Below are 21,598 nucleotides of genomic sequence, written 5' to 3'. Positions count from 1 at the left end.
ACATTGGGTGAAAGATCCCGCATTGCAGGGGGGTTGGACTAGATGACCCTAGTGGTCTCTTCCAAGTCTACAATTTTATGAAAACTCAATAGTGTTTACAAAAAGAATAACGGTTAAAAACAAGCAATTAAAAGTAAAAAAATTAAAATCAGTTAGCTAAAACTATATTAAAACTACATTACATGTAATTTTCTGTTTTCATTTTTAAAATCAACCTTTGTATTTATAGTTACATATAAATTGTTGCCTGGTGGGCGGGGAAATGCACCTTTTGCAGCTGTCTAAAACTTTAAGGCAGTAAAACTAACCGAGTGTTAGTTTGCTAACTATTAAAAATATTAAACAGCCGCGGAATTTAAAGGTCCTCAAAGTCTCGCGCTTACCTCATATAACAAGCCGAGCATCGAACCCGCGGCCTTGCGTTCATTTACGGCCAACCCCATAACCACTCCTTTCTTTTGCTTGTTCCCGCCTCCACACGGCCCTAGCTCCGCCTCCTAAATTTGCATTCGCCGAGGGCTGCCCTTGAAGGAGAGCGGCAATTCTCGTACGCATGCGTGCTGCGTTTATCTTAGTTGTTTAACAACAACGCGAGCGGGACTAAGCGCGAACTTGCGCGGGGTTGAGGTAGAGCAAGAGAGGCTGAAGTAGGAAAAGAACTTCCGGCGGCCAGAGGTGGTGGAGGAGAATGCACGCATGCGCGTGAGCCGGTGAGTGAGTTAGTCAGGCACCCTCCCCCCTCCTGCTACAGAGTCAGTCATCGTAGAAAGACTACAGAGATAGTCTTCGCCTCAGAGCCGAAAAAGGGAGGAGGGGCGGCTTCCGGTAGAGAGGGAGGCGCATGCGCGCGCCTGCGGGCACCCGGGGACTGGTCCCTCCAGAGCGAGGCTCAGTGTGTGCCGAGTGGAAAGTCGGGTTTCTCAGTCAGTTAGTCAGTCAGTGGAGAAGGGAGCGAGCCGGGGCTGCGGGCGGCCACGCAACTTCCGCTTCTTCACCCGTCACCGCAGCCCGAGACTAACTGACTGACTGACCGCCCGTGGGCGGCTGGGGAGGGAGAGTAATAACCTGAAAGACTCGAGTGGCTGCGTTGTGTGAAGAGGAGGCGCCGCCGCCGTTGTTGTTGCCGCTGCTGTCTCCTCAGGCCCGGCCGGACCGGGACGGCGCCAGGCGAACGACGTGGGGGACCCGGCAGGAACCGGACCGGCACCCGTAGCCTGAGAGCGGCCGCGCCAAGCTCCATGAATGGAAATCGGCAGCGCAGGTGAGGCGGAGGCGACGCCTGACGGGACGCTCCACTCCTTAGGAGCCGCTGGCAGCGCTTGGCGTGGGTTGGATCTTGACACACTAGGTGGACTCGGGGAGGGAAGTTTCGGGGCGGCGGTTGGGCGGCAGTTCCCGAATAACTGACCTTGAAGTTATGGGGCTGGTGGCAAGTATGTAGCTTGGGCTTCATGGTATCTGCCATTTGGGTATGGAGGCAACCCGGGGCCCTGGTGTGTTTTCCTCAGAACTAAAAATAAAATAAAATATGCGGCTGAAACACAACTAACTGCATGAAGTAAATGTCCTCTGTGGCCCAAAGTATTGTTTACTGATAAGTTCCACTTAAGTGACTGAAGTTGAGCTTATTCCTAAGTGCATTGAGGGTTGTAGCTTGAGGACCAATCCTATACTCTTGAGATGTCTATAAAATCAATAGTTGGATAGGACCAACGTGTCAGGCTGTGTGTGTGTAAGAGCTTGTAGGTAGGTGGACCTATGGAGAAGCCTGGGGAAGTGTGGGTCTGAAATCTTGGAACAGAATATGGGGGGACTGGTGTAGGTGTTTTTGCTTCAGCAGAGTGGTCCTCCCAAGGTGCTTGTGGGGCAGCTCAGACCCTGAATATTTTATACGTAGCCGTGGAGCAAGTGGCTTGATTATCATTGCCATTGGAGTAGAAACTTGGAATAACTGTGAGGTAAATGTGTTTCTGATTTGCAGTAGATACTATATAAAACCACATGTTTGCTTTGGTGATTTATCTATGCTAAAAAATTATTAGCTTCTTGTAACCTATGGTTACCTGAAAAATCAAGAAATGCATGACATAACTGATCTTGAGAATGCAGTTTTTCTTAAATAGTATTCTCCCCCCCCCCCCCCCGTGTATTTGTGCCTGACCTCAGATGAACCCTGGTATGGGTGACAGGTAGATGTGGTAGACATGTATAGCTTGTCTAGACATCAATATTAAATTCATAAAGTTGCTCAAATTTTGCAGAATATTTGTAAATCCTACTTGTCCACTTGAAATGATTTTGGGTGAATCAGTGGCTGAACTGAAAGAAAGGACGCTTCCTGAAAGTTTGAGAGTCATTTGAATAGCTAACTGCCTTGAGATATTTGCTCTTTTGGATTCTCAAGTGGGAGGGATTCCTGTTCTTTCACAATCATTTCTTTAAGTTTGTTTATAAACATAAGCAGCTGTGTGGATTTTTGTTTGTTTTTGTTTTACCAAAACAGTGATTTAATTTTTAAAAATATGGACACGTGTTTGAATAAGTGTTTAAGCAATACTAGCATTGGATCATAGGTGTATATGGCCTGAGGGCATATGAAACAAGCATTCCTGGTTGGTGCCATATATGTCATTTTTAGTACTGTGACAGAATAAAAGTAGGATTTTAATGCACTAAATAAATAGATACTTGTGTCTGAAAATACTTGTGTTGCAAGTTAAATGCATTGGTTAGATCATACACACACCAAAACAAAAGTTTTCTTTTCACGATTTTAGCAACGTGACAGCTAAAATCAGTTGCAGAACAACAACAACCCCCCCCCCAAAAAAACTGCACTAACATGTAACTTTGTATCTTTAGAGCTGCTTAACAATTTATAACTGGAGCCTGAAGTTATTACTGACAGTGTTGACCAATGAATACAAATGCTTGGATTTTCATGTTACAATGTTAAATGATAGCCACAGCATTTGTTTTCTTAACACTTTTGGATTCCTCCATTTTAGATTTCTAGCTGTTAAATGCTACTAGCTTTAATACCATTCTTTAAGATAGGGTGCTTTGATCCACAACTTTAGCAGCTAAATTATTTTGAAATAAAAGTTTTACTAGATTGATATTGCACATATCTAAGAAAGCCTTAGCACTCAGGTGGAAAATTGTAATGCCATTTGATACAAAGATATGTAAAGGTGTGTTGCTTTGTAACTTTGGGTTCAAGCATTAAGGGGGGGGGGAAATAAGTGCGTGTTATATGCCTAATACAGAGATAGACAACTTAGTAAGTTTTTGCTGGTTTCTTCCACTTTGCAGGATACTGTTGAGTAACATTTTTTAGAATTTGTTTGGCTTCCTAATGAAGAATAGTGATCTAATTGTTGTCTGTATGCATAGTGGTCATTAATGCCATATGTTAGACTTAGTGATATGTACATTCTTTATATCCCTTCTTATTGTACAAAAAAATCCTCTTTTAATGTGGAGAATTGAACATTATTAATCCTGGAAAGAAGATATTAGTATAATTGCAGAACTGTGTGTCCCTAATAAGGTACTGAAAGAATCATGAAACATTTGGCTCTTTAAGTCTATGATTTTAAGCTTGTTTAGAAGTATCTTCATTAAAACCAGAGATTAGGTTCCAAGTAAACATGGCTAAAATAATGACTGCAAATCTTAAATTCTGCAAGCCTCAACTAGTTTATCTGCCAGTTGCACCCTCCCCAAAACTATTGTTATTTTCCTCTAACTTTCATATGGTTAATAATAATAGCATTAATACTATATCATACCTTGTATACAGAGTCAAAGTTATGTGGGATTTCCCCCCCAAAGTTTCATTTCTGAACCATTTTCTTACAATTCCTTTCAAGTCCTCTCTGCTTTCATTCTCTCTGTATGTTTGGGAAATGCCATTAACATTTGTTTTCCAGAGAGGCGTACATTACTGTTTGATGGACATAGTAGCAGTGATGGCTATATGCTACCTCCAGGGTCAAAGACAGCATGCCTCTGAAAACAAACCTGTGACTACAGAGCAATAGTAGGAGAGGATGCCTGTGGGCTTCCCATTGACTTCTGGTTGTTCATTATGGGAAACAGGATGCTAGATTAGATGGATGACTTGATCTAGCAGGGGTGGTCTTATGCTCTTATACCTTGCAGGTAGCCTTTCTTTAATTTTGTCATAATTGGATATTCAATTCCAATATGTCATTATAAAAGCACTAGAACACAAGAAATGGTGTCTGGGTTTGCTCTACCTGCTCCTCTCCACCCAATTCCTTTTCCTCTTGTGTCTGTTTTTAGATTGTAATCCTAGACAGGGACTCTTTTATGAATGTCATTTGTAATTGTAAGCCACTCTGGGAGCATTTTTTGGTTGACGAGTGTGACAAAAATGCTATGAATAAATAATTTAAGAGGTCAGTAAATACTGAGGTGAGCGGGACTAATGTTTCTGATTTCTGAATAAAGTTTGGTTTTATTATGCATATTTTTGACATAAGGTTGATAATATTCTTATCCAAATAATGGATGCACTAAGAAGGTGAGCTTTGTGGTGCTTAATTCACCCCACCCACAAAACAACCTTGGCAATAAAGTCGGAGGATCTAAAGCTGGCTCTCTGGAAGTTTTGAGTGTCAGTCCAGGGGCGCTGACTTATAAAAAATATTGGGGGGGCCCATATCGGGGTCCTGCCCCAGGAAGTTTTCTAAATTTTAGATGAAAATTAGTGAGTTTTAAAGTTTTTTAAAAGTATTTTAGAGTCATATGATCAACATTAGAACCCCGAAAACTCGACTTTCTATAACTCCACACTCCGGGAAACTCGACAAGCCTGAAACACTTTTTGGCTTTGAAAAAAGAAACAAAACATAAACACGCACGGTATTTTCGTAAAAAGCTAATTTAATTTACAGTAACAGTTATGCTTATAGACTATTACAGAGCAGTGATTATATAGCTCTGGAAAGACTGAAATGATATTTAAATAAATCCTAAACTATCATTAAAAGAATAAAACATAAAATATTGCTGTCGCACAGTAATAGCACTTTGATTAATAAGTGAAATAGCTAATTTAAGCTTACTTTGAATAAGGCTGAGGGTTCATTAAATAAAAAAAAATCTCAAAGTTAATGCTTTAATACAGTTAATAAAGTTAATACAGTATGCCTAATACTGTATGTAAACACTGTAATACTGTATGTAAATAACGGGCTTTAATTGGGTCTTACACCCTAAAAATATTTAAGTATTTGAAAATAACTAATACAGTACTATAGTAATATAGAAATACAGTACTAAACTAGTACTAATATTTCGAAACTGAAAATTTAACATTCTGTATGTATTTAATTCTCTATTTTATAAAGAGTTTTAATATCTGACAGTGAGTTTGGAGTAGCCCAATGCAAAAATCCTGAGGATCCATGTGTATCCATGCTTTGTAACCACATTTTTGCACCACTGTGACCCTAGGCAACAGTGGGTGCGTGATTTTTTTGGTGCAAGATGTAGCCATGGACATGCTATGTGATCTGATGGTGAATTTGGGGTGACCCAATGCAAAAATCCTGAGGATCCATGTGGATCCGTGCTTTGTAACCACGTTTTTGCACCATTGTGGCCCCAGGCCACAGTGGGTTCGTGATTTTTTTGGTGCAGGCTGTCGCCATGGACATGCTATGTTATCTGATGGTGAATTTGGGGTGACCCAGTGCAAAGATCCTGTGGATCCATGCTTTGTAACCACGTTTTTGCACCATTGCAGCCCCAGGCAACAGTGGGTGCGTGATTTTTTGGGTACAGACTGTAGCCATGGACATGTAATGTGATCTGATGGTGAATTTGGGGTGACCCAATGCAAAAATCCTGAGGATCCATGTGGATCCGTGCTTTGTCACCACGTTTTAAATGGGGAGGGAAGGAAAAACACAGAAGGGACAAGAAGCACAAGAGGGGTGTGCGGAGAAGCAGCTAGCTAAGAATGCAGGGGAGGAGTTTAACGGGGTGGGGGGGAGGAAAGGAAGGCAAAAGTCACCCCCCCCCAAGCCAGCCCTCTCTCTATCACCTGCATGTTTTTCGGCTGCCTGCGAGACCCTAGAGCACGGAGAGGAGGAGGTGGTGGGCTGGAGCCTGCACGCAGTGTGACTAGGAAAGAATTAGAAGGAAGGACTCAATCCTTTCTTTAACCCTCTGCTTGCCAGGAGGGCAGGGGATTCCCTGCTCTTTGTTGAGTTTGAGCAAACGCAGCAACAGAAGTGGGTGGGCAGTAAGACCCTGAGGCAGAATGCAGGAAAGCAGCAGCTTCCGCCTTCCCTCCGCCCAACCGCCCGATCTTATTTTTGCCTGATTTTTGCCCCTGCGCTCCGGCTCCAGGGACCACACATTCGCTCAATAACACGCACAGACATTTCCCCTTACTTTTTAGGAGAAAAAATCTGCGTGTTATAGAGCGAAATTTACGGTAATAATTTTCTTAAATTATTGGGGGGGCGGAGCCCCCCCAAACGAATTTTTGAGGGGGCTCGGGCCCCCTCAGGCCCCATGGAGTCGGCGCCTATGAGTGTCACAGTAGGAAGATAAAAAGATAAAGCTACTCAGGCAGCTAGGGGCTCTTAGTAAAAAATATTTAATTGGTGTTTAGCATGTTTGTGGGTGTAGCTGAGGATAGTTTGCAAAGCAGAGTTCTGTATTTAGCTTTCTTGGGAGTTCTGTGAGTCACTGGTATAATTGATCATCTATGTTAAACCTACATCTTAATTAACTTCATTCTAATGGTCTGAATAGCTTCAGAGAAAAATGTTTTATCAACCTTTGGAAAAGATCTACAAAATATTCATTATGTGCATCTGGAAATGCAGCAGTTACATGAAAACTAAGTTAGAGCATAAGGGACAGGTTTGGAGATCTCTTCCTTCAGCCTTAGGAACTCAGCTATCAACTCCCCGTTTCTGAGTACTGTATGCAGTGTTTATGTTCAGAATTGCTGGCTGCCTAAAGGATGCTATAAAATTTGAGATTTTACTCTGGCATCAGGTATAGAGATAAGAAGGAACATGTCACTTGCGGCATGGGTAGCACATTCAAATTTAATGCTGACGAGGTCAAAGTCCTTCATTAAGTCTATGAAAAAGATGTATGAGGTGCATCGCTGCTCTCAACTTTTCTCCTGCAGTTTTCACACTGAGAGAATCATGTCAACTGTTGATCTCTAAGCTCTAAAGGCTCATTGTGACTCTGGAAAATTGTTGGGTGTGTTGCAACTCTGTTTAAGGCAAATAGCTGGCGAGATTGACATATATGATAGATACAAGACTTTTACTTATCTGCTAGACTGTACTGTTACATGTCTTGCTCTGAAGTATTTTCCCATAAGCGTGTGCACAATAATTTTGCACATGTGGGTGGGGAGACACCATAGATCTTCTGCCAAGCAAGCAGGGGTTGGGTTTCCCCCTTTACTTGAGGAGATATATACAGCTGACATTTTAGTCATTTGGTGGTATTTTTTGTTTGTTTAATTATCTGAGGTTGTTTGTTTGTTTGATTATCTTGAGGTTTTTTATATTATTATTATTATTATTATTATTATTATTATTATTATTATTATTATTATATCCTGCCTTTCTTAAGAACATAAGAGCATAACTGAAGCAGAACAAAGGCCCATTTAGTCCAGCATTCTGTTCTCCCTGTGGCCATCAGAAATCCACAAGCATAACATGAGTACAAGCGAACATTTTCACTGAACATACTGGCCTCATTTTGGGGATAGTCCATAGTTATTGTGACTAGTCGCCATTGACTACCTTATCATCCATAAACTGGTCAATTTATTTTTTTTAACCCTTCCAAGTTTGTGGTCTTTCCTTCATCTTGTGGTAGCAAATTCCACAGTTTAACAATGTGTTGTGTAAAGGAATCTTGCCTTTTGTCTGTCCTGAATCCTCCAAACTTCAGCTTTGTTGGATGACTTTTCTTTCCCCTTCCTCCACATCATGCATAATTTTTGTACACCTTTATTGTGCCCCCCACTTAATCACTTTTTTCTGACCTTCAATGTTCCAAACATTGTTATCTTACCTCATAAGGGAGTTGATCTTGCTCCATGATCATTTTGGTTGCCCTTTTCTGGCTCTGCAACATCATTGTTTGAGGTGTGGCCACCAAAACTGTACGTAGTACTCCAAGTATGGTTGTACCAGAGTTTGTGTAATGGTATTATGATAATGGCAGTTTCATTTTCAGTCATTTTCTTGTGGGATGCTACATACTGCATCTTCGAAGATGAAATTCCAGGTGGCATACATAGGTTTTTCAAGCCATCTTCCATCCAAGACTGAACAGATATATTCAACTTTAGCAAGGTTACTGCTTCCTGTGCCTTCAGTCCAAATGTCTTTCTTCGTTAAAATTTGTAAACATACTAAGCTAATTTTCATAAATGTTACTTCTTTTTTAATACCACCAGCAGGCTGAGCACACTTAATATACAAACAGTTGTAAAATCATTTGAAAACAGCAATTGTCAGGCATGCTTAAGGGATATTCAGTGTTCAGGTAAATCCTTTGATAACATATCCTTCCTTGTTTTGAACATTTTGAAATTCATATTTAAAAAAGCAACCATAGGACAGGCTTCAGTGCCCAAAATTCACCAAGTGCATTTTGAGACTGGTGTGGGTCCAGTTGCGACCACATGGACATCTGTGGGTGCCAGGTTGGGGTCTGGCATCTCCATCTGGCTGACCTCTCTAACTTTCTTAAGCAAGTACTGTAAGCAATTACCGTATATCCCACCTTTTTCTCCAAGGAGTACATGGTTCACCCCCCTCCTCAGTTTACTCCTACAAAAACATGTGAAATAGGTTAAAAGGCTGTGACTGACCCAAGGTCAGCCCATGAGTTTCATGATTGAGTAGGGATTTGAACCCCTAGGTTCTAGATTGACACTCTAACCACTATAGCACACTGACTATAGGTAATCCACCTGGATTAGCAAGGTGGATCAGACCTGGCAAAGCAAAATGTCACTTAGGAAGGATCTGAAAGATTTTCCTTGAAGCTTGAATTTGTTTTATTCTGGATTGTTTTATTTGATGCTTTAATGTATTGTATACTGCTTTGATATTTTTTTCTTTAAAATATAAAGTGGTATCAAAATGAAATAACTACCGGTAACTAACAAACAACAACAAAATTTCATTGCCAAAAAGGCGCCATTGTGGTGACTGAGGTTTAAGGTGCCATTTGGTGATTAGCTTCTGTATCTGAGATTCTTTTACAAATGATATTTTATTAAGACTTCATAATACAATAAAAAAACTAATCTAGACAAAAATAGACAAAAAGGGGGGGGGACAAAGGGAAAGAAAAATGCAAAGACTTAGCTTATATATCTGAGTTTCTAACACTGACAGGCTTGTCTAAACTGTGGATGAATAGGGTTTTTGCAGCACTGTATCCCCTTGACACATATATCTAAGTGATGTACAGAAGTACCACATAAATATTTCCTCCAAACCTTTAATGTGCTTATTGTGGTTCTGAACTGTGACATGTTTTCCCATAAAATCAGATACTGTTATACATTTTCAAAAATATTGTTTGAGACCAGTGACTGGTGGCAATAGATGAAATGTAATAACTTGGTCAGTAATATATTTCTTCATGGCAGCACACTGCACATGCCTCATTGGAAACACATCCAGTTTTAAAATTCTAATAGTTTTCATTGGGTCTGCATGCATTGCAAGGGAAGGTTTAATCTTACCTCCCCAACAGCGACACTGACAAAGGTAATCCCCCACCCCTGCACTACTATCAACATTAGTGGGGGAAAACTCCCATTGGTGCCAGTGAGAGATTTTCTTCTCTAAAGCTAATGGCAGTGTAGGAGAGATGATTCATCAGGATTTTGATGTAAGGGTTAAACCACTCTTCTCTCATGCTGCAGTCCCAGTGAAAAGCGTGCCTTTGTTAACCTTCCCTCCCCCCCAAAAAACCAAACTCTGTCATGCATGCAAGATACCCATTTAACATCCTGTGCAGTTTGATACTGTAGTCTTAAAATGTACGTGGATGATTCAACTAACAGGGTGCTGCTAGTTTCAAGCATACATCTGTGTGCTTGTGGGATATGATTCGAGTAACTTTGTTATGCAAGTTGATCAGGAACTGAGGTTGGACAGATTTCTAGCACTTTGCGTTACAGCTTAGATATGCTGCCTTTTGTTAACTAGAGTTCTAGAAGTTAGTCCAGTACTCAAAGATGATTGAATTCTACCTATTGTAGTAAGGCAGGGTTTTCCATTCTGTAATCGCTGTCTTTATCACACACCAGGATTCTAGCCTCCTTACCCACATATAGCATAACACCACCCAAATTGTGTGTTAGTAGTATAAAATGTAGGTGGCCAGAAATTGTAGGTTTAAAAGTTCCTGGAATCAAGAAATAGTGTTGCAAACTAGAAAGCTCAAGCAAGTTTACCACATGGTACAGGAAAGGGAGGTAGGACGCAGGTGGCACTGTGGGTAAAACCTCAGCGCCTAGGACTTGCCGATCGTCAGGTCAGCGGTTCGAATCCCCGCGGCGGGGTGTGCTCCCGTCGTTCGGTCCCAGCGCCTGCCAACCTAGCAGTTTGAAAGCACCCCAGGGTGCAAGTAGATAAATAGGGACCACTTACTAGCGGGAAGGTAAACGGCGTTTCCGTGTTCTGCGCTGGCTCGCCAGATGCAGCTTGTCACGCTGGCCACATGACCCGGAAGTGTCTTCGGATAGCGCTGGCCCCCGGCCTCTTAAGTGAGATGGGCGCACAACCCCAGAGTCGGACATGACTGGCCCGTATGGGCAGGGGTACCTTTACCTTTACCTTACAGGAAAGGGAAATTTATTGGGTTGTTGGTTGACTTGACCTGAAAGAAAACTCAGTTTTAGGGATTGGATGGACAAAGTTTGGAAGATCATCATGGTTCATAAACTGACTTGACAGATATGAGCTAACCAATAATCTAAAGCTCAAGTGAACTGATGCACATGTCTTGCTACCTGCTTAGGTTTCTTTTTTTGGCTCATATTGATTCTCAACATAGGAACACAATACCTGATCATAGTACATGTATTTCTTTGTAGCATTTGCAGTCAGTACTCTCCACCACTTTGTTGAGTGATAAATACATACATTAAACACTAGCCTTTATAGTCTTATTGCTATGTTCATACTTAAACTCTGGTCTGAAAGAAATGAACTAGTTAAGTTCAGTACTAATATTCTGTTCTCTCCTTTCTTATAATAATATGTAGGCAGTTAACTCTTCAATGGTTTGTTTTACTTTCATTTTGTATATTTGAAAAGCCTTTAATAAATGATAGGTAATATACAGTGAGACCAGACATCTGCATGCATAATGGAGCTTCCCTTCTCTTACCTCTGACAGGTACCCCAAATCTGCTTCAGACAGTTGAGGACCCTCCAAAACAGATTTAGGGGATCACAGACTGTAAGGTAGAGGAGAGAGGATGGATTCCCTGCATGCAGCACTGAATATGGGCTTTTTAAAAAAGCAATATTTTCTGATCCTAGGCAAGGAACATTGCACAAAATCTGTTCACTCTGCCTTTCTGAACAGGGTATTCACTTAGCCTGTAGAACAACTCCATCCCACTCAACCTTCCAGCCCCGAGGAAAAGGCGTAGTAGTGAGAAACCAAGATTTGCTATTTGTATAAGAACTTGGCTTGGGAATACTTCTGTGTTTGCAGTGTAATTTATTTACTTAAAATTCTATGCTACCCATTAACAAAAGGTCTGTGGATAGTTCTCACACAAGTTAAAACTGAAGTAGAAAATGGAGAAGTGTAAAAAGAACTTTGACGTAAACGTTGAGCAGCTAAAACAGCATCAGAATAAAACCATCAACACAAAACAATTGTTTCACAGAACTTAAGTCTTCATCTGGTGCCAAAAAGATCCCAGTGTAGGTATAGGTGAGCCTTTCTGTGGTGGACATTCCTCAACCAAGGTGTCACCGCTAAAAAGTGGCACTGGTGATCATCCACCTCACGTCATTTTGCAGTGATACCTGGAGAAGGGTCTCTTAAGATATTGGTGTCAGTCCACTTGTGCAATGGGAGTTTCCTTTTCTCTCCTGCCCTCCCTCCCTCAGTCTCAAAATCTGCTCTGGATGAACCTCTGGAGTAAATGGAGGGTATGTAGAACTGTAATGAGGTAAGAGAGGAATGGGAAGTGTAGTTGCATCTGCTGATGCAACATTCAATATCACTTGATCTTAAGGTCTAGGCAGTTATAATATGGGAAGAGACAATAGTTAAGGTAATAGTGCCACTGTATTCTGCTCTGGTCAGACCTCACCTGGAGTACTGTGTCCAGTTCTGGGCACCACAGTTCAAGAAGGACACTGACAAACTGGAACGTGTCCAGAGGAGGGCAACCAAAATGGTCAAAGGCCTGGAAACGATGCCTTATGAGGAACGGCTAAGGGAGCTGGGCATGTTTAGCCTGGAGAAGAGGAGGTTAAGGGGTGATATGATAGCCATGTTCAAATATATAAAAGGATGTCACAGAGAGGAGGGAGAAAGGTTGTTTTCTGCTGCTCCAGAGAATCGGACACGGAGCAATGGCTCCAAACTACAAGAAAGAAGATTCCACCTAAACATTAGGAAGAACTTCCTGACAGTAAGAGCTGTTCGACAGTGCAATTTGCTGCCAAGGAGTGTGGTGGAGTCTCCTTCTTTGGAGGTCTTTAAGCAGAGGCTTGACAACCATATGTCAGGAGTGCTCTGATGGTGTTTCCTGTTTGGCAGGGGGTTGGACTCGATGGCCCTTGTGGTCTCTTCCAACTCTATGATTCTATGATTCTATGATTCTATTATAAACACAATCCATATTGTAGCAAATGTGGCTTGTATCACTTTATTTCTTTATATTTGAAAACTTTTCAATAAAATATTAATACCAAAAAGAGATAAATGTGGCTAATTACCTATATAGTTGTTTGATTTGCTTAATTTTTGTTATGTTCATACCTTTTGGAGGCCTTGGTGGTTAGGATTTGTGATGAGATTGGTGCATAAAACAAGTCACTTTGAAATGTTTGCTAAGCAATTTTCATATGAATCTGGTCTTTTAATATATGTGTCTTGTGTTTGTTGTGTTTTGTGAAAGCTTTTTCCAATACAGAGCAGCTTGTATATAGCCCCTGAAACAGTGGGCAGGGCAGATTTTAGTGTAGGTAGAAAGAAACATGATGCTATTTTATCTATGATTTGCTTTTCTCCACATACAAGAGATAAATTAACAGCTGATGTTAGAAGGTGGGAATATACACAATTTCTGTCAATGAGTAGGTGTGAAAAAAGGCGGGGTCATTTTTGAGTTTGTCATATCTACATATAATGACATTTGTTGGTTGACTCATTACAATAGCTCCAAATGAGTTTCCAGTGTTTATCTTTTTGAATATGTTTCTTTTTGTTTGAGACAGTAAAATGAGAAGTGATAATATTACTTCCTGTACAGGGAATTTCTACAGAAAATGCTAGAAACGGAAGAAGCAATGTTGCTGCCTGCATAGCTAGATATGCCTGATTGCACCTCTTGAAAATGCATCCTCCTTCTGTTTTGGTAGTATTGGCTTTCTATTAAATACTTAAGTTACTGAAGCTGATTGCTGTGAGTAGTGAAACTTCTAATTGGCTCAGTAGATATGGTTCACCTCTGGTTTCACTGTCTTTCAGCCCCATCTTCAGTTTTGCTAATCATTGTATGATCTTTTTTTAAAAAAAACTTGTGCTTCAAAAACATAGGAACTAATTAGAATGTGGTTCATTACATAGGGATTGACAGTTAGGTCTCATCTGGTGGGTTGAATACAATGGTACCATTCCATGAACTGAATGAATTCTCCAGTAATGGAAACTCAGGATCCAGCAGAGGCTCCTGCTCACAAAATGGTGGTGGTGGAGAGGTGATTTTTGCCAATTCTTGCTTGCATGCTGTTCTAGAGGGTTTCCTGCTACTTCAGAGCTGATTTGGAGAAGCTGCAAGGTGGGGGGGGGGTTGATAAATCACCTCTTCAGTTCCATAAGCAGGAGCCTCTTTTGGATCCAAGGCTACTCCGTGAACGGAATTCTCTCTTTTTTGCAATGCTACATTGCCAAAAGATAAATTTGTTTATTTACACATATTACAGTGTGAAAGCCCTCTACTAAGGGGGAAACAGTGTTTGCGCCTTTGTGCTGAAAGCTAATGGCTTATCAAAAGGGTAACTTAAACCAGTGGTCTTTACCCTTTTAGGGTCAGGACCCCTACTCCCTTTAACCCAAACATGCATTTGAGAATCTACTTGTTAATGTTTTGCTGTATCTTTGAATAGTGTTAGTGCTGAAACCCACCTTAGGTCAAGCTGCGACCTTGCAGTGGGTTCCAACTCGTTGGTTGAAGGCTGGTGGCCTACCAAGGCACTTTCTGGAAATCCTTTGCTCCAGGAAGCTGAACTGAGGCTTCCCCTCTAGCATGGGGGTCGTGATGTTGGGCTGTTCTCTTTAAACAGAGGACTCTTCTGTTAAAGTTGGCATACTTTTCTTTATATTTTATTCAAATAAAAAAATAAAAATAAAACACTTTTAAGAAGGTAAGGAAATTTGAAATGAACTTTGGAAACTTTAGCTTTCTGAAAGTTTGGGTAGGTCTGAGGATAGTGATGAGTGTGGAAAATATGAAGAGGGTGAAAGGGAAACTGGTGGAATATTAGCTTTCTCACCTTGGCATATTGATCATGCTGGCAAGGAACAAGCGCAGACGGATTGCAGGAAGTGTTAATTAGATGTATTAAATGCAGCATTTATAATAGTAGTAAGAAAGTTCAGCAACCTTTTGTCAGGCACTGATTGGACCATACTGGAGAATACTGTGCTAACAACTGGCCATTTATATCTGAGAAGGATGAATTCATACTGAAAACTGATGTAAAGAACAAGATTATTACAGAAATGGATGGAACTAGTCCAGGCATAGGCAAACTCGGCCCTCCAGATGTTTTGGGACTACTACTCCCTCATCCCTGACCACTGGTCCTGTTAGCTAGGGATGATGGGAGTTGTAGTCCCAAAACATCTGGAGGGCCAAGTCTGCCTATGCCTGAACTAGTTCAAATTCTATTATATGTTCCTCACAAGCTCCATTGTGAGAGGGAGGAATGATTGTGGGTCCTCCCAGGTGACAGCTCCATAAATGAGGAGTATGTCATTTTGCCCCACCTTTCAGTGTGAGCTTAAGTTAGGGAGACAGTTGAAACGAGAGTGCTGCTGCCACCTTGTATATTTGCATGTATATTTGATGGGTAGATCTGGTTGTCTCTGCTGCATATTGGATCTGCTAGAAGTGGTTATGGTACCCATAAAGGTAGAGCTAAAAGACCCCTGGATGGTTACCGGTAAGTCCGGTCAAATTCGACTATGGGGTGCGGCGCTCATCTCTGCTTTCAAGTCGAGGTACCCATATTTCATTTTAGTATATAATGATTTTTAAGAGGCTATCTTATTTAATAATTATTTCCTGCTCTAAAATACAGATTTTTAATTGCATTTTTGCTAATACTTTTATGAAGTTGCAAACAGCTCATATTTCTTTTGACTTATGGAGTGGTATATAAAATCCTTAGAATTACTTGGCCTGTTTGGCTTCAATGAAGGAAATAGAAGTACAGTATATAAGTAGTTGCAGAAATGTATTGGAATTATTTAAAGGGCATAGAGATAGTTGTATTAAAGAAGACTGAGGGCAGTGGAACTAATAGCCACCACATTTTACACAAGGTTTCAAACTGCTAAATCAGTGGTAAGAAAGAGGGCCTTCTCAGTAGTGGCGCCCACCCTATGGTACGCCCTCCCATCAGATGTCAAGGAAATAAACAACTACTGTATTTGACTTTTAGAAGACATCTGAAGGCCGCCCTGTTTAGGGAAGTTTTTAATGTTTGATGTTTTATCTTGTTTTTAATACTCTGTTGTAAGCCGCCCAGAGTGGCTGGGGAGGCCAAGTCAGATGGGAGGGGCATAAGTAATAAATTATTATTATTATTATTATTATTATTATTATTATTATTAATTCTCAAAGGGTGTGGTGTGTGGCAGGAGAGGATGGTAAGTGTGGAAGGAAGATTCAGAGACAATCAACAAAACATTTAAACAATTCAGTGTAGTATAGTGTAGTATCAAAACATTTTTTTAATTTTCAAAATATGGATAGATACCTTTTCAAAATGAGAACAAGAGTATCAAGTGATACTGAGGACAAATCCTAGCTGTGATCTAGAATCACTGTTCAAACAGAGTGCTGAAGAATAACTGACTATTTTTCTACAGTTCTCCATGACATACTGTTGTTAACAGGAATTTTTAACTCTGACAAATATGAAAGATCAGAAAAGAGAAAGGCTTATTTGTGTTGATGAGGAGATGAGAGTTTGTTCGTCTCAAATTAGACCTAATATAAATGAGATTACCAGGCACAAGCAAGATCACACCTCTCACTGAGTTTGTATGCATGCTTAAGGTTTGCCTGATCACAGAAGAAAACTTTCCTTTAGGTAAGGTTGGTTAGGTACTATGTGTGGGTACTAGCATTTTTGTGTGTTGGTTGGCTTGATTCCTTGAATAATTATTTATTTGCTCTGCAAGCACATTCTCTCTGCTAATGGCATAGCTTGGTTTGAATTGAGTGGATCTGTGGCAGGGTCTGAGTACTTGGTTCTGCAAAGGGGTCAGACTAGGTGATATTTTGGGCAGGTTACCAATGTTACATGCTTCTGAGTCTCAGCAAGCTTTTTCTATAGCCTTTTCAGTAACTACTTTCCCCCCAGGGTCTCCTAGGGTAAACATGTTCAAATACATTTATTTAATGTGTCTGCTACATATTGCACATTTGAAACTCTAAACTATATGTTATATTTATTTGACAGGACCCATTGGGGCTCAGCCCCTGCTGATGGTGCCCAGACGACCTGGCTATGGCACTATGGGCAAACCCATTAAACTGCTGGCCAACTGCTTCCAAGTTGAAATCCCAAAGATTGACGTCTACCTCTATGAGGTAGATATTAAGCCAGATAAGTGTCCTCGGAGGGTGAACAGGTAAGTCAGGGTGTTTAATATTACTACATCAAGCAGATGTTTAGGCAGTACTTGATCAAATTGGATGTTGGATGTTTTTGTAAGACTATAGCTGCTTTAACAGCTGGGACTAATCAGACAGCCTTGTTTGAGCAAAATATGTTTGCTCTAGTTTCCCTAGGTATTTTGCATGGTTGCTGCCCAGAGCACTGTTTTAATCTGTATCACAATACAGAGCACATGTGAATGTTCGTACAAGATACGAAGCAAACAAGAACCATCTGTAGACTGAACATGCCTTCTTTTATATTGGCATTCTAAACCTGGAAAATATCAGAATTAAGAATTGTTTTTGAAAACTGTCTTTCTTTAGTAAATGGGCTAGTGTGTTTAGAGGCAAGTATTTTATTTGTGTTAGGAATCACTAGGACATTAAGTATTCAGGGAGTAAATGAGAAAACATCACATTCAACCAGGAATTAAAAACAACTTTTAAAGTTAGCATTTGTTTGAAAAGAATTTGATTCCATCTTTTCTGATAACACCCTTTGTACAGCTGAAGTTCTATAAGTGGTCTCATGTCTTTATGATGTTTTCCTTTTGCAGTTGGAACTGTTTGCTTATTTGTGTGATGGGGTCAATTGCATTCCTTGGTGGGCTGCTTAATTTCTCAATGGAAATGCTTGCTTCAGTTTCAGCAGGCAGAATAAAAATTCTGCCAGTCCCAGTTTTGATTTGGATTGGTTCTGTTTATGATGTGAAATAAGGCTTTACAAGCAAATTATAATCTGTAGCTTGGATGCACCTCACTTAGCCATTTGTAGAAGAATGGCCTCGTGATTAATTAAAGTAGATGCTAGTTATATTTAATAAAATTAAAATAAAAGCTGGGCTGTAAGACTTCTGTTCTGCCTCTTGTGATGGACAGTCACACCTTCCCCCAAGAGTAGCTTATGTTGAAAGTGCAGTTTGTAGATGGCATTAATATTGAGTAATGTAAAGGTAAAGGTACCCCTGCCCATTCGGGCCAGTCGTGTCCGACTCTAGGGTTGTGCGCCCATCTCACTTAAGAGGCCGGGGGCCAGCGCTGTCCAGAGACACTTCCGGGTCACGTGGCAAGTGTGACGAAGCTGCTCTGGCGAGCCAGCACCAGCGCAGCACACGTAAACGGCGTTTACCTTCCCGCTATAAAGCGGTACCTATTTATCTACTTGCACTTAGGGGTGCTTTCGAACTGCTAGGTGGGCAGGAGCTGGGACCGAAAGACGGGAGCTCACCCCGCTGCGGGGATTCGAACCACCGACCATACGATCAGCAAGTCCTAGGCACTGAGGTTTTACCCACAGCGCCACCCGCGTCCCTTATTGAGTAATGTAGGCAGAGCTTTATGACTTCTCTTAGTAATAGTTCTTCTTTAGCTTTTATTCTTGCAATGAACAGTTTGCGGAGCTTTCTTTTGTTCCCAGATCCCACCTGGCCAGTTCTCTGCATGGTGAAGCCTTCCAGGCAAGAAAAGACATTTATCCAGCCTGATGCTGTAGAGAAATGAAATGCATATTAAGAAAAGTTTAGTTTTAATTGGTTTCAAATAATGCTTCAATATGCTTTTAACTATTCAGACGCTTGCAGTAGAGTGTGTGTGTGTGTGTGTGTGTGTGTGTGTGTGTGTGTGTTAATGCTATTCTGAAAGTCTTTGCATCCAAACAAGTGAGAACTCTTTCCTGGGCCATTAGGTTAAAGATGCTCACTAAAACGCTTGACAGACTGATTTAACTTTAAAGAAAGTAACTGTCCAAAGTCCCCAGGATCAAATAGTTTTAATTCTGTACTAGAGCTTTGAGATGTTGCTTTTATTGATAAGTCATACTTGGGAAGCAAATGTAAGCATGTAATTTACAGAAAAGGCAGATTACTTCAACTCTAGCTCTAGTAGATTCTGCAATATGCAGTTGGTGTGAACTCATGCTTTTATAACTGAATGATTTCATACCTGCTGAGAAGTTTCATCACCTAGTGTTTGTACAGTGTGGTGGTGGATGGCTCCCAAGTTCTCAGAATAACTTTATTTTGCATTTAAATTTTTGTTTGCTATGACCCCATAATGTTGCTGGATGCTACTATTCAAGTATATTCAAGATATCTGCTTTGATCTTCGGGTTAGCTAATGTACAGTGGGAAATCATAGTTTATAATGAAATGATTTTAGAATGTTGTATCATTTTACTGTTGTTAGCCGCTCTGAGCCCGGCTTTGGCTGGGGAGGGCGGGATATAAATAAATTGTTGTTGTTGTTGTTGTTGTTGTTATTGAAGTATTGTGTTCCATTGCTGTGCACCTAGTCCTCTGATACATGCTTATTCTAGAGCAGGGTCACCCAACTTTTCACACCAAGTGTGCCACAAGAGTACTTCATCGTGGAACCTGTGGGCTGCATACTGCTTTGTTGTGTGGGGAGGATGGGGAGTGAGGCCAAAATTTGATGCCCGTGAGTGCTGGAAATGTAAAGAAACTGAAGGTACATTCTTTCACCTTTGGTGGACATGCCCAAAGATTAAGGCTTTCTGGGAAATGATATATAACGAACTAAAAAAGGTACTTAAGTACACTTTCACTAAGAAACCAGAGGCCTTTCTCCTGGGCATGGTCGGCCAATTGGTGCCAAAGAAGGATAGAACTTTCTTTTTGTACGCCACAGCAGCAGCAAGAATTCTGGTTGCAAAGCATTGGAAGACACAAGATCTACCCACCTTGGAAGAATGGCAGATGCAAGTAATGGACTACATGGAAATGGCAGAAATGACTAGCAGAATACGAGATCAAGGAGAAGAGCAGGTGGAAGAAGATTGGAAGAAGTTTAAAAACTATCTGCAAAAACATTGCAAAATCTTTGAATGTTGAGGACACTGAAATGAGAAGAGGTTCAAGTGATTAAGATAAATAAAAATATGAAAGAAGGGATGGATATTGGATGAAAATTTGAATAATGTAATATTTGAAGGAACTTTCAAAGGATAAACTAATATAAATGAATTTGCTAAATTAAATTTGAAGTGGAATACAAGAAAGGAGGGCAGGTGGAAGTCATGAAAATAAGGTTATGAAGGATATGAATTTGAAAAGAGTTTTTTCTTTTTTTTCTTTTCTTCTTTTTTGTGTTAAGTGTTTGTATTTTTGTATTTTTGTATCTTTGTGGTTTTTTATTTTTCCTGTGTTTTTCCTATTTATTGTTTATAATTCTTTATTGTGAAAATTTAATAAAATATCATTAAAAATAAAATAAAATTGATGCCCGTGAGGTGCTGGGATTAGTATGGAGATCACGTTGACGTGTTTTCCCTTTTACTTGCTTAATATACTGTGTTTATCTGTGAAAAGAAGAGACAAAAATATTTTTAACAGTCTAGCAGCCAGGCCTCTAGGATTTAGCTGAGCTAGGACAAGGAATGAGGATATTGTTGGTGCACACCTGATATGTATTCCTAAGGATGTCAAACTGAGTCTGGCTGGCCTTCAGGAAATGATAATGAGGCAGACCTACAGTAGCATCTTGCTCTTGGTAGCATCAAATACAATTTTACTGAAAGTGCCACAAGCCATATAGGTGCAACTCCTTGTCTAAGAGCAGGTCTGAACACAGTCATTGTGCAATTGAGACAGCTCCAGATGATTTGAGGAGGAAAATTAAGGCTATATTCCACCAACACCATTTGTTTTCACTAGACTTCCATATCACCAGATGCACAATCTGTATTTAATTACATTTTTATACCACTTTCAGGCAAAATTCTCCAGTTTGTAGTAGTAAAATACAGTCAAGTATGTAAGTTAAACAGACAGTAACTCCATATACAGTGGTACCTCGGGTTACGTTACCTTCAGGTAACGTAATTTCGAGTTACGAACGCGGCAAACCCGGAAGTGTATACTTCTGGGTTTCGCCCCACGCACATGCACAGAAGCGTTCTTCGCGCGTGCGCAAAAGTGCTGTATTGCACCACACACTTGTGCAGAAGTGGCGCCTCTGGATATGGACTTTTCGCGGTAAGTATGGACCCCCAGGACGAATTAAGTTCGTATCCGGAGGATCCACTGTATAGTATAAAGAAGGAAAACTTTAAGAAACAGTACTTCAGCTTAAGTCCTATCTCAGTAAAATTGTTTTAGTTTTCCCATCTTGTATTCTGAATTCCCTTTTCACTCAGCTTCATGGTGGTCCTATCTGATGTGTTGGTAAGTGGTTTGTTGCAAAGCGAGGCACCCATGTGTCTATTCCAGTCTTGGTGGATCAATGGCTACCTTTGGTGTATTTCCCTTCAGCTTTTGTCCATGCCCTGGTAACCTGGGTTGGATTACTGCAATACATTCTAGGTGGAGCTGCCCTTGAGATTGGCTGCAACTAGTGCAAAATGCAGCAGCTTGACTGCTCACAGAGCAGACAATCACCACCATGTCATTC

The 21,598-nt window shown here is 40.6% G+C and overlaps 1 protein-coding gene across 2 annotated transcripts in view; it reads left to right on the top strand.

Annotated features, from left to right (window-relative positions):
• The first annotated feature begins 259 nt into the window (after window positions 1-259).
• AGO3 (argonaute RISC catalytic component 3) overlaps window positions 260-21,598 on the top strand; it is a 64,164-nt gene continuing 42,825 nt past the window's right edge. The window contains exons 1-2 of one of the 2 annotated variants that reach the window (XM_081871655.1): window positions 260-1,261; window positions 16,992-17,163. In XM_081871655.1, coding sequence (XP_081727781.1) covers window positions 1,243-1,261; window positions 16,992-17,163 — 191 coding nt within the window. In that variant the 5' untranslated portion in view covers window positions 260-1,242. The remainder of the gene's footprint in view (window positions 1,262-16,991; window positions 17,164-21,598) is intronic. The other variant, XM_081871654.1, reaches the window with a different exon arrangement.

This window comes from Podarcis erhardii, assembly GCF_964252035.2.
Source record: "Podarcis erhardii genome assembly, chromosome: 7".
In the NCBI taxonomy this organism is placed as follows: Eukaryota; Metazoa; Chordata; class Lepidosauria; order Squamata; family Lacertidae; genus Podarcis; species Podarcis erhardii.
This window is presented reverse-complemented; position numbering and strand designations above follow the sequence as displayed.